A 26,297-nucleotide genomic window follows, 5' to 3' on the forward strand; every position below is an offset into this window, starting at 1 on the left:
TTTAGTTCTGCTCATATTGTTACAAACAGCATTATTTTGTTCTTTTTCATGGCTCAGCAATTTCACTGTGGGATTTCCCCAGTGGCTCTGCGGTAAAGAATCCACCTGCCAAGCAGGACACATGGGTTCGATTCCTGGCTTAGGAAGATCCTTGGAAAAGGAAATGGCATCCCACTCCAGTATCTTGCCTCGGAAATCCCCTGGAAAGAGGAGCCTAGCAGAATACAGTCCATGGATCCCAAAGAGTCAGACACTACTTAGTGACTAAAGAACAGCAATAATAAAATTGTACATAAGTAACACATTTTATTCATTCCTCTGTCATTTGAAAAGACCCTGATGCTGGGAAAGATTGAGGGCAGGAGGAGAAGTGGACAACAGAGGATGAGATGGTGGGATGGCATCACCAACTCAGTGGACATGGGTTTGGGTGGACTCTGGGAGTTGGTGATGGACAGGGAGGCCTGGTGTGCTGCGGTTCATGGGCTCGCAAAAAGTCGGACATAACTGAGCAACTGAACTGCACTGTCAAAGCACATTTCATTTTGCTGTAACCAAACACCAATAAAAATGTAAAACAAACAAACAAACAAAAATCCTATATTAAATGGGATGGCAAAATTATTCTGTAGTATAATTATAAGTGAAAATCAACTTGTTTGTTCTTTAGTTCCACTCAGTTCAAACCTTTAAAATAATAGCTTTTGCAAAGCCCCCTTTCAGGCACAGCCTACTTTAATTACCTGTGGAGGAAAAAATTGATAAAGAAAGGTTTGTGGTGAGCTAGACTTTTTTTCCTGTCTGTGCACAGACCATGTCACCTATGAACGTGACAAATCCCACTTCCTGTTTGAAGGGGTCACACAGGAACCAGATACTATGTATATGCGCTGCCAGGCACTCAGACACTGAACTCTCAGCTTGAGGCAGAACTAGGCACATTTGTGCAGGGGAATCCATGCCTCATGCTGCTCTCCAGTCTGCCCTGGGTGTTCCTGGCCTTCATCTTCTCTGGTAGGTATTCTAAAAGAGAAGCAAATATCTTATGATTTCAGCTTGGATTTTTTAAGTCTAATTCCTATACTATTTTATTCACTGCTCCATCTCTGTTTTCTGATTTTCCCCACAGGATCCAGTGTAGCCCAGATAGTTACTCAAGACCAGCCATACATTTCCAGTCCAGTTGGGGAGATAGTCACACTGAGCTGTCGATATGAGACAACTCAGAGCAGTTACAACATTTTTTGGTACAAACAACTTCCTAGTGGAGAGATAATTCACCTTATTGGTTTGGGTTCTTCTAGACAGAATGCAAGGTATGGCCGCTACTCTGTAAATTTTAAGAGCTCACGTAAATCCATCAGCCTCACGATTTCAGACTTAGAGCTGGAAGACTCTGCAAAGTACTTCTGCGCTCTCTGGGAACTCACAGTGCTTGAAGTAATAGGAAAAGCTGAACAAAAACCCCAGAGCTTAATAAGAGAGAGCCCTGCTGCTGCGGGACCCAGGCTGAAATACACACCTGCAGACCCCAGACAAGAAATGGTAGTTCTGCGGTTGCTTCATCTGTGGTCTGGATCAGAAGATTTAATTCTAAATAAAAGCTCCTTCTATGTCATTTGGAAGCAGGTACCTAGAGTAACTTTCTACTGATATATTCTCCTCCTGAATTTTTGACTTTAAATCAGCCACACAGAACATGTGCAAAAGTCTAAATTTGAAAACTTGTCCCATAAAAATATAGAATGGCAGTTTTACCTAAAGAGGCTCACATCACAAATCTGGATCTAGAAGCTGAAATTGTCATGAAAATCATCTCCTTAGTCCTTTCCCCTCAGACTTCGTGTTGGGGCAAAATCGGAGGAGAACCACCAGTGATGTAGAGTAAGAGATAAGTTATAAGGATTAGAACACAGGCAACAGGTAGAGCTGGTGGAAGAGTTCATAAAAATTGTTACATTTGCATTTGGTATTGAGTTGAATTCACTGTAAGTCAACTAGAGTAACATTTGTGAAGGAAAGTTGGATGTGGACATAAGCATGGAGAAACTGTGGCATGTATGGAAATATATGAGGACAATGGAACCCACAGGACACTCTAAAACTTGTCTGTCTCTAACCTCCTTAGGGCTCACAGTAGTGGGTGAACTTCAGGAGAAGTGGATGTCATTTGCCATCATGCTACATGCATACTTGGTCTAATACAAAGAGAACATGAGTAAGATATCTGGTGGAAGGTCAAGGGGTTTTAAGTCAACAGTAAATTGAACTATCAGAGCAGCAGCAACAGTATGTATTGCCATAGTGCCTGGAGCCCTGCACCAACCTGAGGAACACAGAAACATGCTACTTCATCATAAGTACCTTCCAAAACTTACACGAATCTCTTTCATGGCCAAACCTAACCCAGAACAATAGAGGGAAGCAAATCCTGGGAAATAGATTTTCAGATTGTTACGTTGACACAGTAGAAACCTACCATAACAGCTTAAATGGTTAACGTCCCTCTTTGCTAACTAGGCATTCATCAGTACCTCTTTGAATACCACAACTTTCTAATAAATACCACAGGAAAACTATGCTTCCTGTTAATATAATGCAATTATTCTTCATTCAACCAAAACAAGCTGTCTCCTTCAAAGAGAATACCAAATTCATTTATCCGTTTAAGATTCTTTCCTCTTCTAGCTAAATCACACTCTCCCACTGAATCCTGATTCTTAACTACTGAGATACAACGAGATAAAGATTAATTTGTAGTGGCATATTTTATGTTATGACAGGCAGACAAACAGGAGAGGGAAGTTAAAAATGGTTAATGTATACATAAATATATTCATATAAAATTATTTTAATTTTATAACTACTATAGCTTTTGTTACTGCAAATGACCACATGATTGTAACTAGGGTTTATAACTACCTCAATCCATTACCCATTCCATAAGCTCTTTATCATAGCAAGAACCCACTCACTATTGTACTTGACTTCCTATAAAGCAAGCTGCTTATTCAGGAGCATTGCTATGTGGAAAGTCATAAAGATGAATAAGAAATTCTGCAAGTCAACCAGTATGGTTTTAGCAGAAGTTTGCAAGGCGCTGAAGACAAATCCAAGGGTCTATTTTAGTGGGAAAAAAATCTTGCTAATACTCATGGGAAATTGATGGCATTGTATTCTGGGAAATATCATTAAGAGTGATACCTGACTATCATCACAAGCAACAGCAGTCACAACGGAAAGCATTTGTAAATTTTCTAAAGAAACCAAACAAATAAAACTTGCAAGGGATATTCTTATGAGCATGAAAGTATATTTTTAAATTGCTTTTTTTTGTCATTGTTGAAAATCACTGCTAAGAGAGTGGAAAGTCAATGCCAGCGTGGAAGGGAATATATGAAAAAGACATTTCTGAAAAAGGAATCAAATACAGAATATATTAAAAGCTCATAAATCAAGAAGAAGAGAAAATAGTTAACCAGAGTGGCAAAACCTTAGAGATCCATATCAAAAATATTATATCCAATAGGTAGTAAACATGCAAGATGACCTTGATTTTACTATTTTTAGGAAAACCAAAATCAAACCTCACCTCTTTCATCTATGTCCTCTCAGCACCCTGAGTGGATCAATGTATCAATGTAGCTAGTTGTATATGATATCAAAAGGATAAAGGAAAAATAATGACTGTCTCCAGAAAAATAAGAGATTAAGTAAATGTCCTAGAAGCTTCCATCCCTGAACTGATGTTGTGAGGGGGTTGGGTGGGGGGGGAAGCAGATCGCAGATCTGGACACTGAAGCAAACGCAAGTTTTAGTAGAATAAAGAAAGTTAATATTTACTGAACTTACTATATGTCAGGAACTACAGAATGCATTTCTGACTCATTATCTAATCTAAATATCAAAACCCTATGAGACAGGTTTTATTGTTCCAATGCTTGTAATCTTTGGGAAATGAGACATACATAACTTTCCAAACTGTGAAAAATGTCTCAAACTTTTATTGTCATCCAGGGAGTACCATTTAGAGGGCTCCTTGGAGAAGATTTGGGTATGAGGAATCTCTTGACCCAGAACAGGATGAATGGATGTTTCAGTGATGGTGGCACTATGGTTAAAATGGAACCTAAAGAGATCTATGAAGAACGGTTCTATTAAAATCTGCAGTACCTTCTAGAATTGACACCCAAAAAAGATGCTCTTTTCATCACAGGGGATTAGAATGCAAACTCAGGAAGCAATGCAAACTTATCTCAGCAAGTTTGAACTTGGAGTACAAAATGAAGCAGGGCAAAGGCTAATACAGTTTTGTCAAGAAACACACTGGTCATAGCAAATACCCTCTTACAACAACACAAGAAACCATCTACACTTGAATATCACCAGATGGTTAATAAAGAAATAAGATTGGTTATACTCTTTGCAGTCGAGGATGGAGAAACTCTTTCAGTTCAGTTCAGTCGCTCAGTCATGTCCGACTCTTTGCAAACCCATGAATCGCACCACGCCAGGCCTCCCTGTCCATCACCAACTCCCAGAGTCCACCTAAACCCATATCCATTGAGTCAGTGATGACATCCAGCCATCTTATGCTCTGTCGGCCCCTTCTCCTCCTGCCCTCAATCCCTCCCAGCATCAGGGTCTTTTCAAATGAGTCAGCTTTTTGCATCAGGTGGCCAAAGTATTGGAGTTTCAGCTTCAACTTCAGTCCTTCCAATGAACACCCAGGACTGATCTCCTTTAGGATGGACTGGTTGGATCTCCTTAAAGTCCAAGGGACTCTTAAGAGTCTTCTCCAACACCACAGTTCAAAAGCATCAATTCTTTGGCACTCAGCTTTCTTCACAGTCCAACTCACATCCATACATGACCACAGGAAAAACCATAGCCTTGATTAGACGGACCTTTGTTGGCAAAGTAATGTCTCTGCTTTTCAATATGTTACCTAGGTTGGTCATAACTTTCCTTCCAAGGAGTAAGCATCTTTTAATTTCATGGCTGCAGTCACCACCTGCAGTGATTTTGGAGCCCAGAAAAATAAAATCTGACACTGTTTCCACTGTTTCCCCATCTATTTGCCATGAAGTGATGGGACTGGATGCCATGATCTTAGTTTCCTGAATGTTGAGCTTTAAGCCAATATTTTCACTCTTCTCTTTCACTTTCATCAAGAGGCTCTTTAGTTCTTCTTCACTTTCTGCCATAAAGGTAGTGTCATCTGCATATTTGAGGTTATTGATATTTCTCCCAGCAATCTTGATTCCAGTTTGTGCTTCATCCAGCCCAGCATTTCACATGATGTACTCTGCATATAAGTTAAATAAGCAGGGTGACAGTATACAGCCTTGACGTACTCCTTTTCCTATTTGGAACCAGTCTGTTGTTCCATGTCCAGTTCTAACTGTTGCTTCCTGACCTGCATATAGATTTCTTAAAAGGCAGGTCAGGTGGTCTGGTATTCCCATCTCTTTTGGAATTTCCCACAGTTTATTGTGATCCACACAGTCAAAGGCTTTGGCATTGTCAATAAAGCAGAAGTAGATGTTTTCTGGAACTCTCTTGCTTTTTCGACAATCCAGCGAATGTTGGCAATTTGATCTCTGGTTCCTCTGCCTTTTCTAAAGCCAGCTTGAACATTTGGAAGTTCATGGTTCACGTATTGCTAAAGCCTGGCTTGGAGAATTTTAAGCATCACTTTACTAGCATGTGATGAGCCTTTACAGTCAGCAAAAACAAGATCTGGAGCTGACTGTGGTCAGATCATGGGCTCCTTATTTTAAAATTCAGGTTTAAAATGAAGAAAGGCTGGAGAACCAATAGGCCATTCAGGTACAACCTAAATCAAATCCCTTAATTTAAATAATTTAAACAGTATTCAACATAACATTTTCATTAAATTCAATAAATCCATTGGCTCATTCAGCAAACAGATCATTCTTGAGTGCCTAGTCTGTATCAACCTCTCTTATAAACATTTGAATTATATGGGCTTTTGAGTAAATTTTAAATATGGGAATGTTGGATACAAATGAAAACTAAAGAGATGAAGAAGTGAGAATCATATGACTGCAATAAAGCAGTCAAAGATAGTTAAACCCTTCTATAGAGTGTTTAGGACCAAGAAAATACAGATGAGTACAGAGGTATTACAAGTAAGATGTGTGTGCTGTGTGGTAAGTTACTTCAGTCATGTCTGACTCTGTGAATGCATGGTCTATAGCCCAGCAGGCTCCCTTGTCAAAAGGATTCTCCAGGCACAAATATTGGAGTGGGTTGCCATGTCCTTCTCCAGGGGATCTTCTCAATCCAGGGATTGAAACTGTGTCTCTTAAGTCTCCTGTATTGGCAGGTGAGTTCTTTACTAGAGTCACCTGAAGTGAAAGTGAAAGTGAAAGCCACTCAGTCATGTCTGACTCTTTGTGAACCCATGGACCATAGTCCATGGAATTCTCCAGGGCAGCATACTTCTCCAGGGCAGAAGTGGGTAGCCTACCCCTTCTCTAGTGTATCTTCCCAATCCAGGAATCAAACCAGGGTCTCCAACACTGCAGGTGGGTTTTACCAACTGAACCATCAGGGAGTTACCTGAGAAGATTATTTACCTTCAAACCTGAGGAACTTTTCAAATACTTGCTTGCTGACTTTGAGTCTGGGTTTAGCTCTCCAGTTCTTTTATTCAGTCACAAGAAGGGGCTGCTTCATCTGAAAACTGTTTCTGGGAGAAAGGAAGGGAAACTTGTTTTCCATTGATGTGCCAAAAAAAGGAAAAATGATATGCTTTCATCTTCTTTAGACAACTTGTGCTTTATTATCCCTTGTTCAATGTGTGTGGTCAAGGATTCAGGGGCTCTTAGCCCAATAGCCTAAGCCCTTTCCATGTACCACCCTAAACACTGCTTTCCCATTTCCCTGCTCTGATTATCCCTTCACCTTTTTATTCCTTAAAATCTTTTTCCCCACCTCCAGCTTTTTTTTTTTTTTTTTTACCATTCATACTCGTCTCTGCCCGAACCCCACTTGGTTTGCCTTTCTTTCTCTCTATTCCTCTGCCTTAGCATCCTTGCTGCACAACAGCCACAAGCATTGGCATAGGGAACATGAGGATTAAGGACCACTGTTCAAGGAGGATGAGGTAAACACCATCTATGTCAATCAGTTAGTATATTAAGAACAGATGTATGAAAAATGTCTACCTAGATGGCGATAGATGCATGATTCCAAGAACACTTACAAGAGCTCTGAGTTCCAGGATGTGTAGCTTTTAGTCTCAATGTTAATCTTTCCATCTCCCAGACCACATCCTACTTTTGAATCTCCCAAAGATTTTCTGAAACGTGGATGGGAATTTTCATCATCTTACAACACGGAGCTCAGTGTATTTTTCTGGGATTAAATACTGCATTCCACAAGCTTCTTGGAGCATCAGCAAGTTTCTTAGGAAACAAATGATAGACCAATGGTTGTGCATAGATACATCACTGTGATTGGTGTTCCTTAGCCAGAGCCAGACGTTAAACTTCACAGATGATTGCACAGTGAGCTGGGAAAGTTTCACCATCTTTTGGGGATATGACTAAAACAGGGGAGGAAGACCTAGATAAGGAAATGCTTGGTCATTGGCTCAGAAGGTTCTGGCAACAACACAGTGGTATCTGCACTCATTGTAAGTCTTTACTAACAGCTGTTGCCTCTGTTCTCTGGAACCTCCTTAAGCCAAGTCTCAGACACAAGCCTGAGCTCTGAGCCCGTGGTCCTAGCTTGTCCTTGAAGTATGAGGCTGGTGACTGGAGTAACTGTGTTTCTGACCTTGGGTGAGTGTTCTCTGTCTACAAGGGATGACTTGAGGGCAAAGAGCCACAAAGTTATTTGCTCTCTACTCCTCTCCCTGTGCTTTATTCAGCATTATAATGATGGAACTGAGAAATTATCTGTGGATTTGCTAAAGAGGACAGATATCTACATGACAGGTTAAATAATGGCCATGATTCGGGACGAGTCCTTAGCAGTAAGCAGATTGTAGGAAATCTCTGTGTCTATTGAGCCAACCACCCATGGAACAAAGCCTATGGATCTCTGATTCTTGCCACATCTTCGGTCTCTAAGACCAAAGTTGTTGTTCAGTCACTAACTTGTATACAATTTTTTACATACATGGATGGCAGTATGCCAGGCTCCGCTGTCCTCTACTGTCTTCTGGAGTACACTCAAATTCATGTCCACTGAGACGGTAACGCTGTTTAACCATCTCATCCTCTACCGCCCCCTTCTCCTTTTGCCTTCAATCTTTCTCAGAATCAGGATATTTTCCAATGAGTCAGGTCTTGTCATCAAGTGAACAAAGTATTGGAGCTTCAGTTTCAGCATCAGTCCTTCCAATGAATATTTAGGGTTCATTTCTTTTAGATTGACTGGCTTGATCTCCTTGCAGTCCAATAATGAACACCAATAATATTTTTTGCAGGACATAAACAGAACAGTGGAGTAGGGGTTAGTGGAGTAGGGGTTATGGGAGGGTTGTGACTTTGATCCATAGAATTACACTGATTTGTGCTTTGGAGCTAATTTGATTTCTTAACCCCATAGGGAATGTGACTGATGCTAAGACCACCCAGCCCAGCTCCATGGATTGTGCTGAAGGAGAAGATGTAAACCTGCCTTGTAATAACTATACCATTTGTAGAAATGATTATATACATTCATATCAGCAAAATCCCAATCAGAGTCCACAGTATGTCATTCATGGCTTATGAAGCACCGTGAACAGCAGCATGGCCTCTCTGAACACAGCTTCCGACAGAAAGTCCAGCACCTTGGTCCTGCCCCAGGTCACCCTGAGAGACACCGCTGTGTACTACTGCATCCTGAGAGAGGCACACTGGGACAGACGGGGCTGCACCTGTGCAGTGTTTCTCTGGTGGGAAGAAGGGGGGACACAGCGGGGGAGCAGTTACAAAAGCAAATCTAGTGTCATCTGGAAGGAGAGTCAGAGAGCAGTAAGAGATGAGGAAAATGAAGGGAAGGAAAAGGGGAGAAGATGCATAAAGAAAAGATAAAAAGGAGGACAAGGAAGTGGTGCTTCATTGGTTGATGTGGCTGAGAAGAATTATATGGCTGCTAAGAATCCTAATTGCAATACAGAAATAAAGTGAGAAGCACTAACAATTGGTCATGGTTCTTCCTTGTATCAATAAAATGTTGGTTCCAGTGTGTTAGTCTCAACCTACAAGTGAGGAAAGTACAAATAATTCTCCTGTTCCAAAGGCTTTTGTGTGAGGCCTCAAGAACTGTAGCCTGCCAGGCTCTTCTGTCCAAGGGATTTTTCAGGCAAGAATACTGGAGTGGGTTGCCATTTCCTCCTCCATGGGATCATCCTGACCCAGGGATCAAACCTGGTCTTTTTTGTCTCCAGCACTGCAGGCAGATTATTTACCACTGTGCCACCTGGGAAGAGGTCCAGTTCATTCTTTACAATGCCCATATAGTACTCTGAGACATTCTGTCATTAATTGCCTTTCCATTAATAAACAATTGTTTCCATTGCTGTGGTATCATAAAGAGTGTTGTCTTTATATATCTTTGTAATTCATTTTTGTATCTACGGGGACATCTCTATTATAATGTAATGTCTGAAACTAGAATGGCTATTCACAAAACAAGGAGCTTTTAAAATATTTTTGAGAAAGTGACAACTTGCCATTCATGTGGTATAAACAATTATATTTCAGCTAACAGGGAAAAGGTGCAGTTTGCATCCTCTAAAAATTGAGAAATGCCAATATTTTTCATAAAACCTGAATAAACTTTGTTGATAGTAATTTTACTGGCCCCACAGAGTTCCAAAGAATAGCAAGGAGAGATAAAAAAGCCTTCCTCAGTGATCAGTGCAAAGAAATAGAGGAAAACAATAGAATGGGAGAGACTAGAAATCTCTTCAAGAAAATTAGAGATACCAAGGGAACATTTCATGCAAAGATGAACAGAATAAAGGATAGAAATGGTATAGATCTAACAGAAGGAGAAGATGTAAAGAGGTGGGAAGAATACACAGAAAAACTATATAAGAAATGATCTTCATGACACAGACAACCATAATCACTCAACTAGAGCCTGACATCCTGGAATAGGAAGTCAAGTGGGCCTTAGGAAGCATCACTACGAACAAACTTGGTGGAGGTGATGGAATTCCAGTTGAGCTATTTCAAATCCTAAAAGATGATACTGGGAAAGTGCTGCATTCAATATGCCAGCAAATTTTGGAAACTCAGCATTGGCCACAGGACTGGAAAAGGTCAGTTTTCATTCCAATCCTAAAGAGAAGCAATGCCAAAGAATGTTCAAACTACTGCACAATTTCACTCATCTCACATGCTAGCAAAGTAATGCTCAAAATTCTCCAAGCCAGGCTTCAACAGTATGTGAACCATGAGCTTCCAGATGTTCAAGCTGGATTTAGAAAAGGCAGAAGAACCAGAGATCAAACTGCCAACATCCACTGGATCCTGGAAAAAGGAAGGGAGTTCTATAAAAACATCTACTTCTGCTTTATTGACAATGCCAAAGCCTTTGACTGTGTGGATCACAACAAACTGTGGGAAATTCTGAAAGAGATGGGAATATCAGACAACCTGACCTCCCTCCTGAGGAACCTGTATGCGGGTCAAGAAGCAACAAAACTAGACATGAAACTGGACATGGACTGATTCAAATTGGGAAAGGAGTACATCAAGGCTGTATATTGTCACCCTGCTTATTTAACTTATATGCAGAGTACATTATGAGAAATGACGGACTAAATGAAGCACAAACTAGAATCAAGATTGCCGGGAGAAATATCAACAACCTCAGATATGCAGATGACACTACCCTTATGGCAGAAAGCGAAGAAGAACTAAAAAGCCTCTTGATGAAAGTGAAAGAGGAGAATGAAAAGTTGGCTTAAAACAGCATTCAGAAAACTAAGATCACGGCATCCAGTCCCATCACTTCATGGCAAATAGATGGGGAAATAGTAGAAACAGTGACAGACTTTATTTTCTTGGGCTTCAAAATCACTGCAGATGGTGACTGCAGCCATGAAATTAAAAGACACTTGCTCCTTGGAAGAAAAACTATGACCAACCTAGACAGCATACTAAAAAGTAGAGACATTCCTTTGCCCACAAAGGTCCGTCTAGTCAACGTGATGGTTTTTCCAGTGGTCATGTGTGGATGTGAGAGTTGGACTATACAGAAAGCTGAGTGCTGAATAATTGATGCTTTTGAACTGTGGTGCTTGAGAAGACTCTTGAGAGTCCCTTGGACTGCAAGGAGATCCAACCAGTCAGTCCTAAAGGAAATCAGTCCTGAATATTCATTGGAAGGATTGATGTTGAAACTGAAGCTCCAATACTTTGGCCACCTGATGGGAAGAGCTGATTCATTGGAAAAGACCCTGATGCTGGGAAAGATTGAAGGCGGGAGGAGAAGGGGATGACAGAGGATGAGATGGTTGCATGGCATCACCGACTCTATGGACATGAGTTTGAGTAAGTTCCAAGGGTTGGTGATGGACAGGAAAGCCTGGCCTGCTGCAGCCCATGGGGTCACAGAGTCAGACATGACTGAGTGACTGAACTGAACATTCATACAATAAAATATAATTTATAGATCTATTTCAACTTGCAATAGGGTTAAGTCTCAATAAGCCATTTTAAGTTGAAAATATCAGTAAGTGGAAAATGCATTTAATATACTTAACCTACTGTGAGTCAGAGCTTTGCCTGGCCTACCTTAAAGGTATTATACTGAAAGTGAAAAATGTAATGGTTGTATGGGTACAGAATGGTTGTAAGTGTATCGGTTGTTTACCCTCCTGTTCCTGGGTCTGACTGAGAGCTCAGTTCACAGTTGCTACGAAGAACCATCAGAGGATGTAATACAGCATGTTGCTAGCATGGGGAAAGATAAAAATTCAAAAATCAAAGTATGGTTTATAGTAAATGCATACATAGCTTTCTCTAAACCTTAAAGTCAAAAATCCTAAGTTGATTCATTATAATTCATCACAATCAAAAAAAGAGACAGTCTCTTGTGATTAAAAGAAATGAGTATTGATACACTCAATAGCCTAAATGGATCTCAATGCTGAGTGAAAAAAAAGTCAGTCTCAGAAGACTACATGGTAGATGATTACACTTAACATACTTTTATGACTGTATACATAATGTATGAGTTTACTTATATAGAGTTCTCATAAAGACAAAATATAGAGATGAAAAGATCAGCATCTGCTAGGGGTCATCACCAGTTGCAGGGATGGGGAGGGCATGAAAATGGTTATCTTTAGAGAGACAGAACAATTCTGTATCATGATTTTAGTGGTGGTACAAAAACCTACACCTGTGGCAAAATTTCACAGAGCTATGCATAAAAAAGAGTGCATATAAAGCTGAGGTATCGGGCTATCATTTGTATTTTAACAATATTTTAGAGCTCTAAAACCCAGAAAAAATTTCGTTAAAAATTTTGGATAAGACTGCCTTTCTCCAAGGCCAAAGTCTGTGAATTTTTAAATAGAGTATTTAGATTCTGGATGGATAAATGTAAGCATAGGCTAAATGAATGACTAATAAGTAAGTAGATTACAAGAAGGGTTCATAGCTTATACTACATCTTATTTTAGGTCTGTTCATGTTGCTGCAGATGGCATTATTTTGTTCTTTTTCATGGCTGAGTGCTTTCATTGTGGGTTTTTCCTGGTAGCTCTGTGGTAAAGAATCTGCTTGTCAAGCAGGAAACGTGGGTTCGATCCCTGGGTCAGGTATAGTCCCTGGGAGAAGGAAATGGCACCCCACTCCAGTATTTTTGCTTGAGAAATTCCACAAACAAAGGAGCCTAATGGGCTAGAGTCCATGGGGTCACAGAGTCTGAGAAGACTGGCAACTAAAGAACAACAATAATTTCATTGTACATATGTGCCACATGTTTATCCATTCCTCTGTCCATGGACATTTCATTTTGCTGTAACACTACATTATAAATCAAGTATGCTCCAATAAAAATTTTAAAAACAAATCCTACTTTAGATGGGATGGCAAAATTTTTCTGTTGAATAATCATCAATGGATGTCAACTTGTTTGTTCTTCAATACCCCTCAGCTCAAATCTTTACTAATAACTGCTTTTGCAAAGTCCTCTTTCAGGCTCAAACTGAAGCAGGGTCTCCAGCATTGCAGGCAGATTCTTTACTAACTAAGTTATCAGGGAAGCCCCTTTTTCAGATTCAGTGTAACTTAATTATTGTGAAAGAAAAATAGACAAAGTAAAGGTTTGTGGTGAATCACACTTTTTTCCCCCATCGTTACCTATGAACATGACAAACCCCACTTCCTGTTTGAAGGGGTCACACAGGAACCAGTTACTATGTATATGTGCTGCCGGGCACTCAAAGACACTGAACTCTCAGCTGAGGCAGAACTGAGCACATTTGAGCAGGGGATTCCATGCCTCATGCCACTCTCCAGTCTGCTCTGGGTGCTCTTGGCCTTCACCTTCTCTGGTAGGGGTGCTTCCAATCATGGGTGCGCGTGTTCAGGGTGAAAGGATGGCACACAGGAGTGCGGTGCTTCACAGGGACTTGGGGAGGAAAGGGGGACTGGGGAAAAGCAAGCACCTTATGATTTCAGTTTGGTTTTTCTTTTTGGAGACCTAAATGAGTCTAATTCCTACACTGTTTTATTCACTGCTTCATCTCTGTTTTCTGATTTTTTCCACAGGATCTGGTGTGGCCCAGAAAGTTACTCAAGACCAACCAGAAATATCCAGTCAAGTTGGGGAGTCAGCCACCATGAACTGTCAGTATGAGACAAGTTGGAACAGTTATCACATTTTCTGGTACAAACAACTTCCCAGTGGAGAGATGATTTACCTTATTGGTCAGAATTCTTACAGCCCGAATGCAAGGTATGGCCGCTACTCAATACATTTTCAGAGATCACGTAAAGCCATCAGCCTCATTATCTCAGCCTTAAAGCTGGAAGACTCAGCAAAGTACTTCTGTGCTCTCTGGGAACTCACAGTGGTTGAAGTGATAGGAAAAGCTGAACAAAAACTCCTGAGCTGGATAAGGAAAAGACACCCTCCCCCACAACCTGACCCCCTCCCACCCCCGCTGCAGGACTACCACCAAAATACACACCTGCAGACCCCAGACAAGAGATGATAGTCCTGTGCTTGTTTCATCTGTGGTCTGGATCAGAAGATTTAACACTAAAAGAAAGCTCCTTCCATGTCATTTGGAAGCAGGTGTCCAGGGTAACTTTCTACTGCTATATTCTCATCTTGAATTTTTGACTTTTAAGTCAACCATCCAGAGTATGTGTAAAGTTGTCTAAATTTGAAAACTTGCCCCATAAGAATATAAAATGGCAGTTTCACCTAAAGATCCTCACATCACAAATCTATGTCTAGAAGCTGAAATCATCATGAAAATAATTTCCTTAAGTCCTCTCCTCTCAGATTTTGTGTCGGGGCACAATTAGAGAAAGAGAACCACCAGTGATGTAGAGTAAGAGATAAGTTATAAGGAATAGAACACAGGCAACAGGTAGAGCTGGTGGAAGAGTCCATAAAAATGGTTATATTTGTAGTTGAGTTTAATTCACTGTAAGTCAACTAGAGTAACATTTGTGAAGGAAAGTTGGATGTGGACATAAGCATGGAGAAACTGTGACATGTATGGAAGTGTATGAGGACAACGGAACCCACAAGACACACTAAAACTTGTCCGTCTCTTACCTCCTTCATCGCACAGTGGTGGGTGGCCTTCAGGAGAAGTGGATGCCATTTGCCATCATGCTACATGCATACTTGGTCCAACACAAGGAGAACATGAGTAAGAGATCTGATGGCAGGTAGAGGAGTTATGAGTCAATAATAAGTTGAACAATCAGATAATCAGCAACATTATGTATTGCCAGTCCCTGGAGCTCTGCACCAACCCACGGAACATAAAAATATGGCTACTTCACCACAAGTACCTTCCAAAACTTACACAAATCTCTTTCATGGCCAAGCCTAACCCAGAACAAAAAAGGGAAGCAAATTCAAGGAAATAGATTTTCAGATAGTTAAGGTGAAACAGTACAAAGCTACCATAATACCTTAACTAGTTAACGTCCCTCCTTGTTAACTAAGTATTCATCAGTACCTCCTTGAACAACACTACTTTTTAATAAGGACAACAGGAAAATTATGCTTCCTGTTAACATGATGTAATTATTTCTTCAATCAGCCAAAGCAACCTATCTCCCTCAAAGAGAATACCAAGTTCATTTATCCATTTAGGGGTGATGCTCTTTCCTCTGATAGCTGAATCAGAGGATCCATTGAATTCTTTAACTTGACTACTGAGATACAAAGAGATAAAAATTAACTTGCAGTAGCACATTTTATTGGAGAAGGCAATGGCACCCCACTCCAGTACTCTTGCCTGGAAAATCCCATGGATGGAGGAGCCTGGTAGGCTGCAGTCAATGGGGTCGCTAAGAGTCAGACACTACTGAGCGACTTCACTTTCACTTTTCCCTTTCATGCATTGGAGAAGGAAATGGCAACCACTCCAGTGTTCTCGCGTGGAGAATCCCAGGGACGGGGGAGCCTGATGGGCTGCCGTCTCTGGGGTCACACAGAGTCGGACACGACTGAAGTGACTTAGCAGCAGCAGCAGCAGCAGCAGCAGCACATTTTATGCTACTACAGGCAGGAAAACTGGAGATGGAAGTTAAAAATGGATAATGTATACATAAATATATTCATATAAAATGAAAGTAATTTCATAACTATTATATTTTTCATTACTGCAAATGGCCACAAGGTTGTAACTGGTATTTATAACTAGCTCCTGCATTACCTATTCTATAATCTCTGCTCATAGAAAGAATCTCCACTCACTGTTGTACTTAACTTCATATAAAACAAGCTCCTGATTCAGGAACAACGCTATATGGAAAGTAATAAAGATGAATAAGGAATTCTGCAAGTCCACCTCTGTGGTTTTGGCAGAAGTTTGCAAAGCATTGAAGACAAATCCAATGTCTATTTTAGTGGGTAAAACTCTTACTAATACTCAGGGGAAATTGATATGCTGTATTCTGGGAAACATCATTAATAATGATACCTGGCTTATCACAGGCAATAACAGACACAAAAGGCAAGCATTTCTAAAGAAAACAAACACATAAACGTTTCAAGAGCTTCTTATGAGCATGAAAGTATATATTATTTTTAAATTTTATTTTATTTTTAAACTTTAAATAATTGTATTAGTTTTGCCAAATATCAAAATGAATCCGCCACAGGTATACTTGTGTGCACCATCCTGAACCCTCCTCCCTTCTCCCTCCTCATATCATCCCCCTAGGTCATCCCAGTGCACTATCCCCAAGCATCCAGTATCGTGCATCCAACCTGGACTGGCAGCTCGTTTCATACATGATATTTTACATGTTTCAATGCCATTCTCCCACATCTTCACACCCTCTTCCTCTCCCACAGAGTCCATAAGACTGTTCTATACATCAGTGTCTCTTTTGCTGTCTCATATACAGGGTTATTGTTACCATCTTTCTAAATTCCATATATATGCATTAGTATACTATATTGGTGTTTTTCTTTCTGGCTTACTTCACTCTGTATAATAGGCTCCAGTTTCATCCACCTCATTAGAACTGATTCAAATGTATTCTTTTTAATGGCTGAGTAATACTCCATTGTGTTTATGTGCCACAGCTTTCTTATCCATTCATCTGCTGATGGACATCTAGGTTGCTTCCATGTCCTGGCTATTATAAACAGTGCCGCGATGAACATTGGGGTACACGTGTCTCTTTCCCTTCTGGTTTCCTCAGTGTGTATGCCCAGCAGTGGGATTGCTGGATCATAAGGCAGTTTTATTTCCAGGTTTTAAGGAATCTCCACACTGTTCTCCATAGTGGCTGTACTAGTTTGCATTCCCACCAACAGTGGAAGAGGGTTCCCTTTTCTCCACACCCTCTCCAGCATTTATTACTTGTAGACTTTTGGATCGCAGCCATTCTGACTGGTGTGAAATGGTACCTCATAGTGGTTTTGATTTGCATTTCTCTGATAATGAGTGATGTTGAGCATCTTTTCATGTGTTTGTTAGCCATCTATATGTCTTCTTTGGAGAAATGTCTATTTAGTTCTTTGGCTCATTTTTTGATTGGGTCATTTATTTTTCTGGAGTTGAGCTGTAGGAGTTGCTTGTATATTCTCGAGATTAGTTGTTTGTCAGTTGCTTCATTTGCTATTATTTTCTCCCATTCTGAAGGCTGTCTTTTCACCTTGCTAATAGTTTCCTTTGATGTGCAGAAGCTTTTAAGGTTAATTAGGTCCCATTTGTTTATTTTTGCTTTTATTTCCAGTATTCTGGGAGGTGGGTCATAGAGGATCCTGCTGTGATGTATGTCAGAGAGTGTTTTGCCTATGTTCTCCTCTAGGAGTTTTATAGTTTCTGGTCTTACGTTTAGATCTTTAATCCATTTTGAGTTTATTTTTGTGTATGGTGTTAGAAAGTGTTCTAGTTTCATTCTTTTACAAGTGGTTGACCAGATTTCCCAGCACCACTTGTTAAAGAGATTGTCTTTAATCCATTGTATATTCTTGCCTCCTTTGTCAAAGATAAGGTGTTCATATGTGCGTGGATTTATCTCTGGGCTTTCTATTTTGTTCCATTGATCTCTATTTCTGTCTTTGTGCCAGTACCATACTGTCTTGATAACTGTGGCTTTGTAGTAGAGCCTGAAGTCAGGCAGGTTGATTCCTCCAGTTCCATTCTTCTTTCTCAAGATCGCTTTGGCTATTCGAGGTTTTTTGTATTTCCATACAAATTCTGAAATTATTTGTTCTAGCTCTGTGAAGAATACTGTTGGTAGCTTGATAGGGATTGCATTGAATCTACAAATTGCTTTGGGTAGTATACTCATTTTCACTATATTGATTCTTCCAATCCATGAACATGGATATTTCTCCATCTATTAGTGTCCTCTTTGATTTCTTTCACCAGTGTTTTATAGTTTTCTATATATAGGTCTTTAGTTTCTTTAGGTAGATATATTCCTAAGTATTTTATTCTTTCCATTGCAATGGTGAATGGAATTGTTTCCTTCATTTCTCTTTCTGTTTTCTCATTATTAGTGCATAGGAATGCAAGGGATTTCTGGGTGTTGGTTTTATATCCTGCAACTTTACTATAGTCATTGATTAGTTCTAGTAATTTTCTGGTGGAGTCTTTAGGGTTTTCTATGTAGAGGATCATGTCATCTGCAAATAGTGAGAGCTTTACTTCTTCTTTTCCAATTTGGATTCTTTTTATTTCTTTTTCTGCTCTGATTGCTGTGGCCAAAACTTCCAAAACTATATTGAATAGTAATGGTGAAAGTGGGCACCCTTGTCTTGTTCCTGACCTTAGAGGAAATGCTTTCAATTTTTCACCATTGAGGATAATGTTTGCTGTGGGTTTGTCATATATAGCCTTTATTATGTTGAGGTATGTTCCTTCTATTCCTGCTTTCTGGAGAGTTTTTATCATAAATGGATGTTGAATTTTGTCAAAGGCTTTCTCTGCATCTATTGAGATAATCATATGGTTTTTATTTTTCAATTTGTTAATGTGGTGTATTACATTGATTGATTTGCGGATATTGAAGAATCCTTGCATCCCTGGGATAAAGCCCACTTGGTCATGGTGTATGATCTTTTTAATGTGTTGTTGGATTCTGATTGCTAGAATTTTGTTAAGGATTTTTGCATCTATGTTCATCAGTGATATTGGCCTGTAGTTTTCTTTTTTTGTGGGATCTTTGTCAGGTTTTGGTATTAGGGTGATGGTGGCCTCATAGAATGAGTTTGGAAGTTTACCTTCCTCTGCAATTTTCTGGAAGAGTTTGAGCAGGATAGGTGTTAGCTCTTCTCTAAATTTTTGGTAGAATTCAGCTGTGAAGCCGTCTGGACCTGGGCTTTTGTTTGCTGGAAGATTTTTGATTACAGTTTCAAATTTCCGTGCTTGTAATGGGTCTGTTAAGATTTTCTATTTCTTCCTGGTCCAGTTTTAGAAAGTTGTACTTTTCTAAGAATTTGTCCATTTCTTCCACGTTGTCCATTTTATTGGCATATAATTGTTGATAGTAGTCTCTTATGATCCTTTGCATTTCTGTGTTGTCTGTCGTGATCTCTCCATTTTCATTTCTAATTTTATTGATTTGATTTTTCTCCCTTTGTTTCTTGATGAGTCTGGCTAATGGCTTGTCAATTTTATTTATCCTTTCAAAGAACCAGCTTTTGGTTTTGTTGATTTTTGCTATGGTCTCTTTTGTTTCTTTTGCATTTATTTCTGCTCTAATTTTTAAGATTTCTTTCCTTCTACTAACCCTGGGGTTCTTCATTTCTTCCTTTTCTAGTTGCTTTAGGTGTACAGTTAGGTTATTTATTTGACTTTTTTCTTGTTTCTTGAGGTGTGCCTGTATTGCTATGAACTTTCCCCTTAGGACTGCTTTTACCGTGTCCCACAGGTTTTGGGTTGTTGTGTTTTCATTTTCATTCGTTTCTATGCAAATTTTGATTTCTTTTTTGATTTCTTCTGTGATTTGTTGGTTATTCAGCAGCGTGTTGTTCAGCCTCCATATGTTGGATTTTTTAATAGTTTTTCTCCTGTAATTGAGATCTAATCTTACTGCATTGTGGTCAGAAAAGATGCTTGGAATGATTTCTATTTTTTTGAATTTACCAAGGCTAGCTTTATGGCCCAGGATGTGATCTATCCTGGAGAAGGTTCCATGTGCACTTGAGAAAAAGGTGAAATTCATTGTTTTGGGATGAAATGTCCTATAGATATCAATTAGGTCTAACTGGTCTATTGTATCGTTTAAAGTTTGTGTTTCCTTGTTAATTTTCTGTTTAGTTGATCTATCCATAGGTGTGAGTGGGGTATTCAAGTCTCCCACTATTATTGTGTTATTGTTAATTTCTCCTTTCATACTTGTTAGCATTTGTCTTACATACTGCGGTGCTCCCGTGTTGGGTGCATATATATTTATAATTGTTATATCTTCTTCTTGGATTGATCCTTTGATCATTATGTAGTGACCATCTTTGTCTCTTTTCACAGTCTTTGTTTTAAAGTCTATTTTATCTGATATGAGTATTGCTACTCCTGCTTTCTTTTGATCCCTATTTGCATGGAAAATCTTTTTCCAGCCCTTCACTTTCAGTCTGTATGTGTCCCCTGTTTTGAGGTGGGTCCCTTGTAGACAACATATGTAGGGGTCTTGTTTTTGCATCCATTCAGCCAGTCTTTGTCTTTTGGTTGGGGCATTCAACCCATTTACGTTTAAGGTAATTACTGATAAGTATGATCCCGTTGCCATTTACTTTATTGTTTTGGGTTCAAATTTATACACTGTTTTTGTGTTTCCTGTCTAGAGAATATCCTTAAGTATTTGTTGGAGAGCTGGTTTGGTGGTGCAGAATTCTCTCAGCTTTTGCTTGTCTGAAAAGCTTTTGATTTCTCCTTCATACTCGAATGAGATCATTTGTGGGTACAATAATCTGGGCTGTAGGTTATTTTCTTTCATCACTTTAAGTATGTCTTGCCATTCCCTCCTGGCTTGAAGAGTTTCTATTGAAAGATCAGCTGTTATCTTTATGGGTATTCCCTTGTGTGTTATTTGTTGTTTTTCCCTTGCTGCTTTTAATATTTGTTCTTTGTGTTTGATCTTTGTTAATTTGATTAATATGTGTCTTGGGGTGTTTTGCCTTGGGTTTATCCTGTTTGGGACTCTCTGGGTTTCTTGGACTTGGGTGATTATTTCCTTCCCCATTTTAGGGAAGTTTTCAACTATTATCTCCTCAAGTATTTTCTCATGGTCTTTCTTTTTGTCTTCTACTTCTGGGACCCCTATGATTCAAATGTTGTAGCATTTAATATTGTCCTGGAGGTCTCTGAGATTGTCCTCATTTCTTTTAATTCGTTTTTCTTTTATTCTCTCTGATTCATTAATTTCTACCATTCTATCTTCTAATTCACTAATCCTATCTTCTGCCTCTGTTATTCTACCATTTGTTGCCTCCAGCATGTTTTTAATTTAATATATTGCATTATTCATTATATATTGACTCTTTTTTATTTCATTTATATCCTTGTGAAACCTTTCTTGCATCTTCTCAATCCTTGCCTCCAGGCTATTTATCTATGATTCCATTTTAATTTCAAGATTTTGGATCAATTTCACTATCATTATTCGGAATTCTTTATCAGGTAGATTCCCTAGCTCTTCCTCTTTTGTTTGGTTTGGTGGGCATTTATCCTGTTCCTTTATCTGCTGGGTATTCCTCTGTCTCTTCATCTTGTTTAACTTGCTGAGTTTGGGATGTCCTTTCTGTATTCTGGCAGTTTGTGGAGTTCTCTTTATTGTGGCGTTTCCTCGCTGTGTGTGGGTTTGTACAGGTGGCTTGTCAAGGTTTCCTGGTTAGGGAAGCTTGTGTCGGTGTTCTGGTGGGTGGAGCTGTATTTCTTCTCTCTGGAGTGCAATGAAATGTCCAGTAATGAGTTATGAGATGTCTATGGTTTGGGGGTGACTTTGGGCAGCCTGTATCTTGAAGCTGAGGGCTGTGTTCCTTTGTTGCTGGAGAATTTGCTTGGTATGTCTTGCTCTGGAACTTGTTGGCCCTTGGGTGGTGCTTGGTTTCAGTGTTGGTATGGAGGCGTTTGATGAGCTCCTGTCAATTAATGTTCCTTGGAGTCAGGAGTTCCCTGGAGTCAGGGTTTGGACTTAAGCCTCCTGCTTCCAGTTATTGGTCTTATTTTTACAGTAGTTTCAAAACTTCTCCATCTATACAGCACCATTGATAAAACATCTACGTTAAAGATGAAAAGTTTCTCTACTGTGAGGGTCACTCAGAGAGGTTCACAGCGTTACATGGAGAAAAGAAGAGGGAGGAGGGAGTTAGAGGTGACCCAAATGAGATGAGGTGGAATCAATAGTGGAGAGAGTGGGCTAGCCAGTAGTCACTTCCTTATGTGCACTCCACAACTGGACCGCTCAGAGATGTTCATGGAGTTATACAGAGAAGAGAAGGAGGAAGGAGACAGAGGTGGCCAGAAGGATAAAAGGGGGAAATGAAAAGGAGGGAGACAGATCCAGCCAGTAATCAGTTCCCTAAGTGTTCTCCACCGTCTGGAACACACAGAAATTGACAGAGTTGGGTAGAGTAGAGAGGGGTTAGGGAGGAGACACAGGCGACCTGGTGGAGAAAAAGGAGAGTCCAAAGGGAGAGAGAGCAGTCAAGCCAGTAATCTCGCTCCCTAGTGAAAAATGGGTACTGAAGATTGGGTTCTTAAAGGTACAAAATTGGTACCTTAAAATTGGTACTTAAAGGTACATAAAAGCAAAATTAAAAATCTAGAGTAGAGTTTGGAATTTCAAAAATACGATGTTAAAAAAAAAAGAAGAAGAAAAATAAAGAGAGAAAACAAAGAAACAAACAAAAGCAATGTCGCAAAAATTATAAAGAAAATACAGGTACAAAATTGGTATCAAATATCAAAAAGCATAAATTAAAAATCTAGAGTTTGGAATTTCAGATATACAATGTTATATAAAAGAAGAAGAGAAAGAGAAAAAAAAAGTCACAGAAATTATAAAAAAAAAAGTATAGGTACAAAATTGATAACATATACCAAAAAGCTAAAATTAAAAATCTAGAGTAGAGTTTGGAATTTCAAAACTACAATGTTAAAGAAAAGAAGAAAAACAAAAAAAAACAAGGTGAAAAAATTATAAAATATATATATATATATATATATATATATATATATATATATATATATATATATATAAAGTTTGCTGAAGAAGAAAAAAAAATAGGGTATTTTTTTTTTTGCAAAGTAATAGGTTATAAAAATGAAAATTAAAGGAACAATAGAGGACTTAAATTTTTTTTAAAAAATTAAAAAAAAAAGAAAGAAAGAATGATTGTAAAAATAGTAAAAATATATCTAGGACTTTCTCTGGTTTTGTTGTGAGTATTGTGGGTTCAGTTCATTTTTGGCTAGTTCCTTGGTCCGACTTAAATTTCTCAAGATCTATAGGCCCCTTCCTATGTATTCAGTTCTAACCACAGGGTTTTAATCTATTGCCTGTAGCTTTCAAGGCGTTTCCCTCTGTTATAGCTTCTTCTGTTTGCTGGTCTCTTCAGTGTCTGGTTTCCGCTCTGACACAAAGGGGACAGTGGAGGACACTTTTTTTTTTTTTTTTTTTTTTTAGGCTCACTTGTTCAGTCGCGCTGTGGGGAGGGAGGGACGCTGCAAACAAATAACACTGGCTGCACTCGCAGTGCCTCAGCCACACTGGGTCTGCCCCGCTCACGGTACATGTAGCCTCCCTGCCCACACTGCTTGGGCTCTAGGTTGTTCTGCCGGGAACAATCCGAGGCCGGCCCTGGGCAGCATGCACCTCCCAGGTCCAAGCCGCTCAGGTTCAGGCACTCAGGTAGTCCTCAGAGGCGCAGACTCGGTTGGGCCTGCGTTTTGTGCTCTTCCCAGATCCGAGCAGCTCAGGTGATGAGGTGTTTGGCGAGTGCCAATGCTGCGACTTATGGCCTCCCCACCACTCAGTTATCTGGGTGTAAAACCAGCGCACCTTCTCAGGCAGATGTTGACCGTCCAGACCCCCAAGAAGTTTTAGTTAGCAAAGAAGCCTGCTTACAGTTTTATAGATAATGTCTCTCTGGGGCTGCGATTGCCCCCTTCTGGCTCTGGCTGCCTGTCACCGGAGGGAGAAGGTCTGCAGCCGGCTATCTCTGTTCAGTCCTTTGTTCCCTGCACAGGCCTGGCGGTGTCTTAGGTTAGGGCTAGCTTTTCGCGTGGTAGATATCCGACAGTCTGGTTTGCTAGCCCAAATTATTTCGCTCAGATAGCGCTCAGGGTATTTAGGCCAGATTCTAACTCTAAGTGATGTAGCCCACGCCACGCCTCCCTGCCCAGCCCCCGCTTGCTAATGGCATGTGCAGGCGTCTGCGCTGCTTCTCCGCTGGGGGAGTTACTGTAGGGCTCGCAATCTGCGAGTTTTAATTGTTTATTTATTTTTTCTCCCTTTTATGTTGCCCTCTGTGCTCCCAAAGCTCGGCACAGATTCGGCAGTGAGAGGGTTTCCTGGTGTTTAGAAACTTCTCTCTTTTTAAGACTCCCTTCCCAGGACAGAACTCCATCCCTCCCTCCTTTGTCTCTTTTTTTGTCTTTTATATTTTTTCCTACCTCCTTTAGAAGAGTTGGGTTGCTTTTCTGGGTGCCTGATGTCCTCTGCTGGCATTCAGAAGTTGTTTTGTGGAATTTACTCGATGTTTAAATGCTCTTTTGATGAATTTGTGGGGGAGAAAGTGTTCTCCCCGTCCTACTCCTCCACCATCATGGCTCCTCCCTCGAAAGTATATTTTAAAATTGTTTTTGTTTGTTAAAAATAACTGCAAAGAGAGGGAAAAGTCAAGGCTCAACTGGAAGGCTATGTATGCAATACACAGTCCTGAAAAAGGACTCAAATGCAGGATATATTAAAAGCGCATAAATCAATAAGAAGAGAAAATAGCTAATAAGAATAGCAAAATCTTAGAGCTCCAAATCAGAAATATTATATCCAATAGGTAGTAAACATGCAATATTACCTTGATTTTACTGTTTTTACAGAAACCAAGATCAAACCTCATCTCTTCCATCCATGTGCTTTCAGCCTGAGTGTATCAATGTAGCTAGATGTACATGACACCAAAAGGATAAGGAAAAATAATGACTATCTCCAGGAAAGGAAGTGATTAAGTAAATATCCTGGAAGCTTCCATTACTGAACTGATGTGCGGGGTGGGGGGGCGGGGAAAGTAGGTCACAAAGTGGACTTTGAAGGAAAGGTAGGCTTTAGTAGAGTAAAGAAAGTTGATATTTATTGAGCTTACTATAATATAGTAAGGCATGGGATGAATTTACAATCCATTATCTAATTTAAGTGTTAAAACCCTATGCTACAGGTTTTATTGTTCCATTTCTTTTAATCTTTGAGAAGTGAGACATAACTTTTCTAATTGTGAAAAGTGTCCCAAACTTTTATTGTCTTCCAGAGTATACCACCTCAGAGGGCTCCTTAAGAGAAAGTTTGGGTATGGAGAAGCACTTGAATCTAAGACAGGGAGGCTGGATGTCTCAGTGATGGTGACATTATACTAGTTTAAACTGGAAACTAAAGGCAACCAGGAAAGAAGATGGTAAACCTAGGTCAAAATTGCCCCAGGATCAGTAGATGAGGAAATCATTCACTATCCAGTTAAGGGCTAAATGCTTTAGCAAGTTTGTTAGTTGTAGTGTGCCTGGAAAAACAAGAGGCTACAAGAAAAGAAGAGATATCACTCCTTAAACACTCCAAGTATATCCCTATATCAAGACCTGTGCCCCTTGCCTTTGACCTCTCTGCTGTGACGCTATCCCCTGAAATATTTACATAGTGCACCTCTGAAAACTCAAATGTCACACCTTTGTGACTGCTTTATCTTAGTGTTACTATTTGCATTCCCAGAGAATCAGGCTCCAGCGACTGCATAGCAAGAATGAAAGCTGAAGCACTGCTACCTGGTGTCCTGCTAAATATTATGTGCCGCTTACCCTGGGCTCCTTGCTGCCCTCTGGTGATCATGAATTAATTTGCGGGCAAACCTAGTCCCTTGTATTATGTGCCTGGAGAATCCCATGGACTGAAGAGCCTGAGTGGCTACAGTCCAAAGGTTTCAAAGACTGAGAGGCTAAGCATGTACGCATGCACGCTAGTCACAATAGGGGCTACCAATGTTCAACCAAAGTCAGTAAACGTCTCAATGCAGAAATCAAAGGAGAGAGAAGATTCGGAACAACTGGCTGGTTTTTATTTTTTTTTTTTTTTTTTAAATTTTATTTTATTTTTAAACTTTACATAAGTGTATTAGATTTGCCATATATCAAAATGAATCCGCCACAGGTTTACATGTGTTCCCCAATCCTGAACCCTCCTCCCTCCTCCCTCCCCATTCCATCCCTCTGGGTCGTCCCAGTGCACCAGCCCCAAGCATCCAGTATCGTGCATCGAACCTGGACTGGCAACTGATTTCATACATGATATTTTACATGTTTCAATGCCATTCTCCCAAATCTTCCCACCCTCTCCCTCTCCCACAGAGTCCATAAGACTGTTCTATACATCAGTGTCTCTTTTGCTGTCTCGTAC

The 26,297-nt window shown here is 39.9% G+C and overlaps 1 pseudogene and 2 gene segments (V, D, J or C); all 3 read left to right on the forward strand.

Annotated features, from left to right (window-relative positions):
• The first annotated feature begins 864 nt into the window (after positions 1 to 864).
• Positions 865 to 4,161, forward strand: LOC112577817. The segment is given in 3 exon segments: positions 865 to 1,014; positions 1,130 to 1,629; positions 4,018 to 4,161. Coding segments are annotated over 3 exon segments (693 nt in total).
• A 3,483-nt stretch (positions 4,162 to 7,644) lies between these two features.
• Positions 7,645 to 9,488, forward strand: LOC123328129 (annotated as a pseudogene).
• Positions 9,489 to 13,491: 4,003 nt separating this feature from the next.
• LOC102390982 lies at positions 13,492 to 14,203 on the forward strand. The segment is given in 2 exon segments: positions 13,492 to 13,540; positions 13,758 to 14,203. Coding segments are annotated over 2 exon segments (495 nt in total).
• The last annotated feature ends 12,094 nt before the right edge of the window (positions 14,204 to 26,297 follow it).

The sequence above is a fragment of the Bubalus bubalis genome, chromosome 11 (genome assembly GCF_019923935.1).
Source record: "Bubalus bubalis isolate 160015118507 breed Murrah chromosome 11, NDDB_SH_1, whole genome shotgun sequence".
Taxonomy (NCBI): Eukaryota; Metazoa; Chordata; class Mammalia; order Artiodactyla; family Bovidae; genus Bubalus; species Bubalus bubalis.